Here is an 11,213-nt window from a genome sequence, read left to right on the forward strand (position 1 = left end):
TATCATCTATTGCGGAAACTCTATCATAATTATAGAGGTATTATTTGAAATGAAGATCCAAGAGTTATTATGAAATAATTATATCCAGACTCTGAGTTCTCAAAGAAATATGATATCGAAGTTGTCATGGATTTCTATTGACCGAAGATTCAAATTTATTAACTACAATGGGTAGTACTACTTTAACGATCGAGAAGTTATGTCAAATCATGGATTATTTCAAGATTTATCAAGTTATGTAATCACCAGGAAGAGTAGCATGCGCTGTACTCTTTTTCCTTAGCCATGGTTTTGTCCCACTGGTTTTCCATGGAAAGGTTTTAACGATACATCTTCTTCAGTGATGGACATCCAAGGGGGAGTGTTATGAAGAAGAAATATTATAATATAATATTACATGGATGTCCATATCTTAGAATATTTTAGAGTATATTATCTTATGGAAATTCTGTACTTATTGTATTTGTATATATATCTCTCATAATGGAATAATATACGGTTATGTCCCCGTTTCTCTCTAACTTTCTTCCTACAATTCATTTTGTCATATTTTTTATATATAAAACTACTTATTTTAAAAAACCAAGGGGAAAAAAAGGAAAAGGGAAAAAACCAACTGATTGTAGGATCTATTAAGTGATAGTACAAAAGTCGAGAGCTTCCAATCGCAGAGAAAACACGAAAAGTGAAAACCCTAAATCGTGATTTCATCCTCCCAGTATAATCAGCCACGCTGTTTCTCTTATCTCAGGTATTCTTCATTACTTTCGTCTCGATTGTATATAATCATTCCTCCCCTCTTTTTGTATTATTATTACTATCATATAATTTATTTTGCATTGGATTTGTAATACCGAAATCGCCATTCTTATTAATTTGTTTATAGTTGGTTTCTAAATTGTATATCAGGCTATTAGTTTAATCTAGTATCTTCGATGAAACGTCACATTATTATACGGACCACCAAATTAGGATAAGGGTAAATCAATAATTAAGCTTTCTAGATCTTTCTTTTTTGTTTTGTTTTTACCGTTATAAACGAGTAAGCGTATGAGTTTGGTATGCTTGACTTATTTCCAAAAATTGGTATTGCCAAAATGGACTATCTAGGCTAGTTGGCGATTATTCGAGCTTAGACGAGCAACAGGCAAATAACTCCTGGAAATTAGTGCTTCTCTTTGTGGAGTAGATGACTCTTGCATTCCTGTGGGTTTGGATACCTAAATATAGGCCAAATATTGAATTACTAACGTTGGTTTCACCAAAAGGTTTGAGGTTGTGAGCTTGGGCAAAACGTGAACAGAAAACTGAGAGACGTGTTGGAGACTTGCGAATCGCGCGTTTGTACTAGTGAGGTCTTGTCTCAGTGGTTGAGATTTGAGAATCAGGGCAACATGAATACCCCACCCCCACAACTGTAATGGCCTTGTGACTCCTTTCACCAAAAGTAAAATAAATAAGAGAAAATTGTTGATTACAGCCTTTTAAAAATCACTTTTTGAAAATTACAGCCTTATAAATTTTTTTTTGAAAATTACATCCAAAATATTACTTTTCTTCTAAAATTGCACCAACTTGAGGTTTTCGGTGAATTTTGATGATGTTTTTATGATGTTTGGGGTGATTAATTGGTTTGTGTTAAGGAGAGGTAAGAAATCTGGGTAAGTAGGCTCTCAAATAATAAAGGGTACATCATAAAAACATCATCAAAATTCACCAAAAACCTCAAGTTGGTGCAATTTTAGAAGAAAAGTAATATTTTGGATGTAATTTTCAAAAAAAATTTTATAAGGCTGTAATTTTGAAAAAGTGATTTTTAAAAGGCTGTAATCAACAATTTTCTCAATAAATAAATACAAAATTGGTGATGTTTATAAAATGAAAATAAGCTAGAAGTTTTGTGGGGATCTTTGATGCTGTGTTGTCAGAGTAAATGTTTCTTAATTTGGCAAGCTTAAGTTTTTCCAAAAGACTCTTCTATTTTCTGTTACATGATATTTTAGGTTTATTATGTTACAATATGAGCGGTTTCCTCCTCGCTCGATTTATTGATGTGTATCATGTACATTTATGTTTTCACTCTCACTTGTGATGGTTTTCCTAGTTTGCAGAACCATGAAAAGGCCAATGCCATGGAGTGACAAAGAGGATGACTCATCCTCAGATGAATCATCATCAAATAGTTCCGGATCAGAAGCCGAGGATGGAGCTGAAAAGTCAGCTCGAAGACCATCTGAAGGTACTATAGTTGATGTAGTTTTCAACTCTTATCCCCTCTAGTTAAGGGGCGGAGCGAGAAATGAAATTCTGGGGTAGCAAACTTTCTTCTTGTAGTTAGATATGGTTGCTAAGATCTCATATTTGAACCGAGTGGTACCCATTGCTATTAGGTAGCTCCCCCCATGCCCCTAACTGAACGTTTGTTGTGTTTTGCAAAGAACAAAGAGGTTTCGTTTTGTTCTCATATGGAGAACTATTTAATTTTCATAGTCTTTGTACGACAACATCAACAATTACCTCGTCTCAAACGCTACCATAGATGGTGTTGTAGGGAGCTTAGATGCATGCAATCTTACCACTCGTTTGATACCTTAGAGATGCTTATAATGACACATTGAAAATTGCATCTAACATTGTGCTGAATGACTTACTTTAGAGTTAAATGAAGCGCAACTAGTTGACTCGGCTAAATTTTTTAATGCCATCATAATATGGAACCAAATCGTAGTGAGTCCATAACTCTATTAGATATGAAATGGGTAATTGTTGAACATTGTTCTTTAATATTTACAAATGAATACATTTGTAGATTCTTAGACTGTAGTGGCTGTAAGGAGTAAGCACCATGTTAGTTGGTTGTTCATTAGTTAATAATCCAAGCGATGAGCTCTTCAAGCAACTCTTCTGAGAGGATGGTAAATGTGACGAATTATTGAAGCAATTCATTGTATCTTTTAATCTCCTATTTGCAGTCAAATCAATGAAACGTAAAGGTGGAGGAATTGATTATGAAGCTTTGAAACGACACGGTTATAAAGGGGGCTTATCTGTCCTCAAGGTGCCTCCACCAAAAGTGGGGGAGAATCGAGATTGGTCATGGTCTACTGGCAAGGAAAAGACGGGTACTGGCAAGGACAAGACCGGTGATCAAGACACGGAAGAATCTTACAGAGAGCGCCAGAAAACGAGAGCTGCAATTGCAGATGGTGAAGAGCTGGCTACTGCAATAACTCAAAAGGAGAAGAAGAGTTTTGCCCAGAAGGAGAAACGGAAGAGGGATCTCGGCCAAACTAGTAGGGGGAAAAATTATGTTGAAGAAGAAAAGAGAATGTTGAGAGATAATGGTGTATATTCTGGCTTTGATAGCTGAAGTAAAAACCCTCTAAACTCTGAATGAAGAAGCTCTATAGAGTGTAGACAATTGTGTACAAATTATCCCAATTTGCCAAACTTTTTGGTGTCCTTGTATCAACTCTTTCATTATTTCGAACTTCTTGAACTTCAGATTGATATAGCAGTGGCCATCTCAACATGGGTTGGTGTTTAGCATGTTCTGCAAATCGAGAAAATATGTTTAAGAGTTGTCCCAACAGTTATCATAGATGAGGCAAGACGTTCAATAACTATAGCCTTACTCATATCCTGCAACGCCCAGTTGCCCAACGAGGAGGTTTTTGTGTGGTACAAACTACAAAATGCAAATTACAAGCAGAAATGGATGAGATGACTAGTAATACAAAAGTACATGCAGCTTATAAAGCTAGTTTGAAAAGTAAGTGATAGTTACACGAGATTGTAAAGTTGCAAGGAAATTGTCAAGCTTTTGATAAGGATACACTTCATCAGTTAAAGAAACGTGTATATTCTCCTACATTAGATGCAAATCACAAACACCCACGCTCTGCTAACATTTCTGGTTTGTTGAAGCTTTATTGATCCGAACAATGAACACAAGTAGCTCTGCCAACATTTCCAGTTCAACGATCTGAACTCTGATAGTTATCCCAAAGTTCTTCCCCAATCTTTTATTTCCCACAAACATCTCAATAGCTTCGCGTTAATGCCTCCTCATACTGACCTCTCAGAGAGCTTCTTGTAAATGCCTCTAATAGTTTTGAAGTAGTTCGACAACAGCCGCCAAACAGAGAACCCCCTGCTTTCCATCAATCACTGACTTGAGAACCAAAATCTTCCTCTGATACCCGTGTACTCCTGAGATTCAAAATGAGCTCGCATAGCAACTTATTACTGTGGTTTATAAGAATCTAAGAATGATCTCATTCATATAAATTTATGTAGCATAACTTTATAATTACTCCTGAGATTCAAATTGAGCATTGAACACTACATAATTTCTACAACATAAAAAATTTATACAATCTGAAAGGTAAAAATTGCTAACAAAAAGACCATTCATGAATCCGGAATGCAATAAACCCACTGGAACAGGACTTGGCTCATAGCTAACTGTTTTAAGTTCATAATAAGAAAATATAATTCATCCGTGGTGGAAGCAATGTGATTTAAATCTTCAAGAAAATAACGAGCATGCCGCTAGTTCAGAAAAACAAAATGGCATAGAGAATTTACAGATATATGTGATCTGAGACATGTCCGTCAATATTGTAAGGACTACATTGTTATCCACCAAAGTAACAACCATATGCTAATAGTAATCCACAGATACTCCGTATATGTAATCCACCACAGTGACATAATAATATTTATAGGATAGTATAATAAGCTAATACAGAGTACAAAGTAATAGGAAATCAACCTAAGGTATACATAAAACAAAAATGCAGAGCAAACCAAAACGACAGAAAAACAAATTTGGCAGCAACAAAAATAGGGCGACATTTTAAGATCTTGCTCCAACATCCTCTAATGAAGCTTTGCTATTCATGTCTCATAATACAGATCACGTGCCTCACAGGCAATATCAACAGTATTCGTAAGCAATGCTTCATTTTTTTCTTGTGAAAAGCCTTTGGCCCTAAATCCTTGAATCGTCGCCCTACCACATGCAACAGAAAGCATTTCTTGTGGCTTTAATAATTATCCTATCCTAATGCTTCAAACGCTCCCATCTATGGCAGGGAACTAGTTTTACTCTCGACAAAAGCGTGTCTAAAATTGTGCATTGATCTATTGCTACTTGACCCATAACACTATTACTCCCTCCGTCCCGGTCATTTGTTGTCCTTTGATTTTGGCACAATGACCAAGAAAAGAGGAGAGAGCCAATTACTAAATGACACGTGGACCAAGAAAAGAGGAGTACTATATTAGTACTTGGTAGCAAAGACAATTGAGCCATTTTCACTTTATTCTATGACATTCAAAGGTCAAAGAATAGCGAGTTATCTGAACTAGTAGACATTTAGCGGCGTTGCAAGTCCCCCGTCAACAAGAGAGGAGAACATTTTCTAGCCAACTTAACACAATCCAACCAATGCAAAATCTCCGAATTGGGGTCCCTCTCCGCCACAACATCATCCACAGTAACCTGGACGGAACCCCGGAACCCAGAAACCCGTCCACGAACCTTGACAAACTGCCCAAGTTGAAGCCGGGTTGAAAAAAGGTTAGCCATTTGGGCAATACATCGAACATCTGAAGGGCATCGCCGAGAAAAGTACGGGGAAGTCAAGTGGTTAAGCCACAGGATGCATTGGATACAGCCAGTGCCGTCATCGATGGTGAACCGGATAAATTTGTCGGGTTTGAGGACTTTGGTTACGACGACGCCCGCAACTTCGACCCGGGAGATTCGAATTCCTTTGCGGTAGAAGGTGGTCTGGTCAGATGAGGAGGGGATTGAGGTGCGGTGGGTTAACGAGGTAATGTCGAAAGCTAAGAGCTTTACGTTGATGTTTAAGAGTGAGTTTTGATTCATCTTTACGATTTTAATTTCTGGATTTTGTTTTTCCTTTGGGTTGATTTGAAGATGCCAACAAGTGTTGTTGAGGGGCGGGAAAGCTGTTGTATATTCTGAATGAACTTTAAACATCCTACAAGCTAGTTCCTGTATTAAAATACTAATATATATACTTCTTAACCTGCTTACAAGATCTAATTCTTGATTTTGTTGTTTTATCAAGGCCATAGCTTAACCTACTTTAACCAACATAAAAAAATAATTAAAATAATTTATTTGTTGACTAATTTATTTATGGATAATGATACGGCGCCACCGGGTGACGCCCAATCTCGGCGTCACCTTCTTATATGCACCCTATATTATTGTGGTCCCTCATCACATGTTTGTGATGTACTCATTACTATTGGGACCCCCACTTATTGCATGTGAGAGGGCGGCGTCGAGATTGGGCGCTACCGGGTGGCGCTAACTCATTTTCCTTTATTTTTTGTGCAGTTTAGAATTAATATTTTTAATATATGTTTAAGTTTAGACTTTTAAAATTTTATTTTTATTTATTGAAGATTATTGGTGTAAACAAAAATATTAGTAAAACGATCTCTAAAGTGTATCGAATGTGGTCTCTAATTGTAGATCATGAAAAATTATGAATTTTTGTAATATTATATTTTCCATTTTATGTGTGAAATTTGAAAAAAAAAAAATGAAAACAAATTCGTTTGTCTATCAAATTAAAACTCCCCCTCCCTAATGATTTGTTACCACGTGGATTAAAGATCAGGTCCTTCATTTAGTTCCAACAGGTCCTGAATAGACCGTATGAAACGCTTTTGGCAAATCAGGTTTACTTGCTACTTTTATTTTTCTTTTTTTCTTTTTTAATTATTTTGTCTTTATTCAAGACCTAGTCTGCGTTAGACCTACCTATAAACATAGTCTTATAGATTCGACAACCTTAAACTTAAGCCCGGTTGTTTTTGGTTAGAGTCAACTGAACGAGTGAGAGCGGAAATTAAACTGAAATGAGCTGAATAAGTTGTAAAGAGTGAAAGTTGAAATTAAACTGAAATGAGCTGAATTAAGTTGTAAAGAGTGAGAGTTGAAATTAAACCGAAAAGAATAAAATCTTGTTCAATTTGGCAAGTATATTCACTCTTTCATTAGTTGCTAGTAGTTGAGAATATTCAAATTTATATAGCAGAAGCCTTCTCAACAAGAGGTGATGGTATTTGATCATAGCATGTTTTCAAGATCGAAAAATATGTTTAAGCCTTACTATAGAAGCATAAATTTGAGCTCAAAACTAGTACTAGGATATAAGTGCACCACTTAGGCAAAAAGGAAAGTTGTTTTTAAGATTTACAAAACCGTTGTCTCAATGGTTCTCATCATTGGGACGTATACTACAACACGGTAACACCCAACGAGGTGGTTTCTTTGGGGTACAAAATGCAAATTCCGAGAACTGCATCAAATCAAATGACTAGTAAAAAAGTACATACATGTTATAAGTTCGTTTGAAAGGTCAGAGATATACAAAACTTCAAAGCTAGGACAGGGTCTAGTGGTCTACCGTCTAGCCAGCCATTCATTTGTCTTCAGTGTCACGTAGGAGATTCATTCAGTTTATGATAGGGATAAGCCTAGTCGATAAAAAAAAACGTGCATAAGAGTTATGTCTACAAGTGTATGTATACTCCCCTACATTAGTAGCTCTGCCAACATTTCTGGTTGAAGTTTTAATGATCTGAAATCTGAATACATAGTCATCCGCATACATCTCCATCGTGTGAATGTCTCCTCATACTGACCTCTCAGAGAGCGTCTTGTAAATGCCTCTGATAGTCTTTGGAGTAGTTCGACAACAGCCACCAAACAGAGAAGCCCCTGCTTTCCACCAATTATTTACTTGCGAAACAAAATCTTCATCTGATACCCCTGTATTTTGCTGCAACATGCGCATCGTGTCAGTCACTAAAGATTCTTTACACATTTCTAAAATATTAAATCTTTTTTAGTCTTCTTTTCCAGGAAAATCTTTGAAGTGTATTCATGTTCACTCCTGAGCTTCAGAATGACATAACATAGTAATTTACTACTATGATTTATAAGAATCTAAGAATAATTTCATGAAAATCACCATCTCAAAAGGATAATTCCTACAACATCGAAATTTATACAATCTTACAGGCACAAATTGCTTACAAAAATATCATTCATGAATCCAGAATGCAATAAAGCCACTGGAACAAGACTTGGCTCATAGTTAACTGTTTTAAGTTCATAATACGAGAATATTTGTCATCATACTCATTTAGCCGACAAAATTTTTATAAAAGAAATAGAAGAAAGCCAGCAACTCACCACCCATTCCTTGATGGTGGGATCATACATCTCACCACTGTTTGGATATATGACAATAGGCTTCGTTGTCACCTAAAACAAACAATTTGAATGTTTCCACCATCTTTTTAAAATTTGAACTAAAAGAAGTGAATAAAATTGGTTTCCTATAACTCCATTGATGTACATAACGAAAACTGACCATTTTGATAGACAATATTAGTCCAGTAATGAATCTGGGAGGGGTGCAATTGATCCCCACAGCGATAACCTTCTCGCTTGCCTCTGCGATTGACACACATTCAAGTAAGGAATCACCACTTACCACATTCTCACCATCCTTCGAATTAAAAGAGAACCATGCTGGAATCTTTATACTTTCCTCATCAAGAAGTTCAGCGTAAGCCTGAATGTAGAAGACAACCAACCAGTGAGCCTCATCATATATATAAAAACATAAAGCTAACCATAAAATCATGTTTGAGATGAAAATAAAAATGGAGCATAGCCCTGGGATCTTTAACTATACCTGAGCTTCTAGTTTATTTGGAATTGTTTCAAATGCAATCAAGTCAGCACCTGATTCAGCCAGAACCTGAACTCTTCGTCGATGAAAATCTTTCAGGATATCGAGTGTCACCGTATCACCATACTTTCCACTGAAAACATCCATGGTAAAAGGTGCAGTAATTCAACCATTGTTCAAATTATTCAAATAAAACTTGTATTGTAGCACTAAAACATTTGTGCAAATGTTTTGAACGTGGAAGTAAAGGTGTAGAGTGCAAGTAATGCAATTTAAATCTTCACGAAAGTAACAAGCATGCCTCAAGTATAGAAAAACAAAAATACATAGAGAACCAACATCTATATGTAATCTGAGACATGTCTGTCAAAATAGTAAGGACTACATCCAGCAAAGTAACACAGATATGCTAAAAGTAATAGGATAATATAATACTCTGTAAGTTAATTAATACCTTGTACTATGGATTATATCCACAAAACCTTTCCGGATGAGTAGAATAACAAGTGATCAACATTAGATTAATGCGGAGCAAAAAAAATGACAGAAAGACAAATTTGGGTTACCTATACTCAGAACCATCTGCCAAATAAGCACCATAGCTACCCACGGATGCAGCAACCAATATAGGGCGACATTTTAAGATCTTGCTTCCAGCATCCTCTAATGAAGCTTTGCTACATGTTTCGTAATAAAGATTCCGTGCCTCACAGGCAATATCAACACTTTTCTTAAGCAAGGCTTCACTTTCTTCTTGTGATAAGCCTTTGGCCCTAAAACCTTGAATTGTCGCCTACCAGAAGCAACACAAAGCATTTTCAGAATTTTGCAGCTTTAATAATTATCCTAATGCTTCAAAGGCTTCCCGCCTATGGCAAGGAACTAGTTGTACTCATAACAAAAGCACGTCTAAAATTGCATTGATATATTGCTACTTCACAGGACGCTATTAGTACTTTGGTAGCCAGACAATTGAGCCATTTAATTTATACGATCATAATCCAAAGTTAAAGAATAGCAAGTCATCTGCTCTACGCCTCTATTAGAAATGGATATGCAGATGTTGTCTACTGGAAAATGGTATAGGAGCTAGTGCCTTCAGCTTTGGAGTTTTTGCAAATGCAAGAGCAAAGGAAACCCACCTGATACGAAGCGGAGATTATAATATCAGCACCAGCTTCCAGGTAATCAATGTGAACCTGCAACAAAATAATGAAAAACACATGAGAATTCACAGAGCGCCTTATCAAAACTGGAGTGATCTATTGAAGTTTACTCTAAATTGCACAATAATGTGGTTTTCAGGACCCAAAGTCCTAAAAAGAGTAAAATGGATAAATAACTCATTTCCCCTTTCTATCATAAACTTACCTGGCTACCTAAATGGCCTTTTCCATCAAATATTGGAAAATGTTTCATTCTCTTTAAAAAAGTACTTCTTCCATCCCGATCATTTGTTTGACTATTCCATTCTAGGGTGTCTCGTTCATTTGATAGGTATTGTCGACTTGGACGGAGGGAGTACGTTCTATGAGCAATGAAAAAATCATTTGGGCAATTGAAAGTCGACAATGATAATCATTTTAGATAAATACTAGAATAACAAGTGAAATAAGTCCAAAAAGAGGCAGAATAATACACTCATAGTAGTAAAAAGTTTTTCAAGAAATTGGAATTGAAAAAAAGACCTGGCGAATGAGGTTAGGAGAAGTGAGGAGACATTTAGCGCTCCATAGTGGATCGTTGAGATCGGCGCCGTGATGTTCTAGCTCCGTTGCAAGTCCCCCGTCCACCACCCCTACTCCCTCCCCATTCTCCAGTATATCAACCACTATCGACCTCGACGACCACGACATCTTTGTCTTCTCCACAACTCTCTTATTTGTATGCCTACTTTCCTGTTATTGCTCAGTCAATAATGTCAAATCACTCGGCCTCCACCAATATACGCTTTTCCCTAGACTAGTGTTGGCAAATCTCACCCGATCCGAGAGACCTGGCCCAAACCCGAGCAAATCCGACCTGACAGAACTAGAGAATTTTGCGAACCGAACCCAACTTGATAAAGACCTGATTAAATTGATGACCAGCCAATTATTAAGTTTAATATCAATCAAAATAAAAGTAATATTTACTTTGATACGTTTGACTTAATAATAAAATTAATAATTAATCAGATATGGTGGAAACTAAACTTAATAGTCAAAAAATGAAATAATACGATAAAGTAATCGGACCTGATAATGTCAAAAACAGAAGAGGAAAACTGATGTGGTTCTATTTTAAGCACTTTTTACCCTCTAATTAACTCCGTTTTCCATACCAATTGCGCTAATTAAGATCACACTTAATGTCAATTGCTTCCTATTTGCTATCTTAGGTTTTTTGATCGGTTTTGTAGGAAAGGAGCCGATTAGAGCGGTTTTAACACCGATTCGAGCTTATTTGGAGGCAATTTGA

At 36.4% G+C, this 11,213-nt stretch overlaps 3 protein-coding genes across 4 annotated transcripts; 1 reads left to right on the top strand and 2 right to left on the bottom strand.

Moving 5' to 3' along the window:
• Positions 1 to 551: 551 nt before the first annotated feature.
• On the top strand, positions 552 to 3,549 carry LOC141608455 (uncharacterized). Of its 2 annotated transcripts, none has more exons than XM_074427810.1 (3): positions 552 to 751; positions 2,105 to 2,239; positions 2,973 to 3,549. In XM_074427810.1, exons 2-3 carry the CDS (start codon positions 2,116 to 2,118, stop codon positions 3,368 to 3,370), a joined length of 522 nt encoding a protein of 173 aa, XP_074283911.1. In that variant the 5' UTR covers positions 552 to 751; positions 2,105 to 2,115; the 3' UTR covers positions 3,371 to 3,549. The 2 variants fall into 2 exon arrangements, with proteins under 2 accessions (XP_074283911.1, XP_074283913.1); XM_074427812.1 differs by having other exon boundaries at positions 580 to 751; positions 2,112 to 2,239.
• A 1,024-nt stretch (positions 3,550 to 4,573) lies between these two features.
• On the bottom strand, positions 4,574 to 6,008 carry LOC141608464 (CST complex subunit STN1). Its single transcript, XM_074427816.1, has one exon. The coding sequence runs from the start codon at positions 5,897 to 5,899 to the stop codon at positions 5,384 to 5,386; it is 516 nt and encodes a 171-aa protein (XP_074283917.1). The 5' UTR covers positions 5,900 to 6,008; the 3' UTR covers positions 4,574 to 5,383.
• Positions 6,009 to 7,327: 1,319 nt separating this feature from the next.
• LOC141608470 (homocysteine S-methyltransferase 2-like) lies at positions 7,328 to 10,825 on the bottom strand. The gene is made up of 7 exons (XM_074427821.1): positions 10,442 to 10,825; positions 9,896 to 9,952; positions 9,320 to 9,546; positions 8,757 to 8,886; positions 8,430 to 8,633; positions 8,249 to 8,320; positions 7,328 to 7,832 (listed from the first exon to the last, which is right to left on the bottom strand). The coding sequence occupies exons 1-7, from the start codon at positions 10,607 to 10,609 to the stop codon at positions 7,686 to 7,688; spliced, it is 1,005 nt and encodes a 334-aa protein (XP_074283922.1). The 5' UTR covers positions 10,610 to 10,825; the 3' UTR covers positions 7,328 to 7,685.
• Between the last annotated feature and the right edge of the window lie 388 nt (positions 10,826 to 11,213).

This window comes from Silene latifolia, chromosome 1 (assembly GCF_048544455.1).
Source record: "Silene latifolia isolate original U9 population chromosome 1, ASM4854445v1, whole genome shotgun sequence".
Classification (NCBI taxonomy): domain Eukaryota; kingdom Viridiplantae; phylum Streptophyta; class Magnoliopsida; order Caryophyllales; family Caryophyllaceae; genus Silene; species Silene latifolia.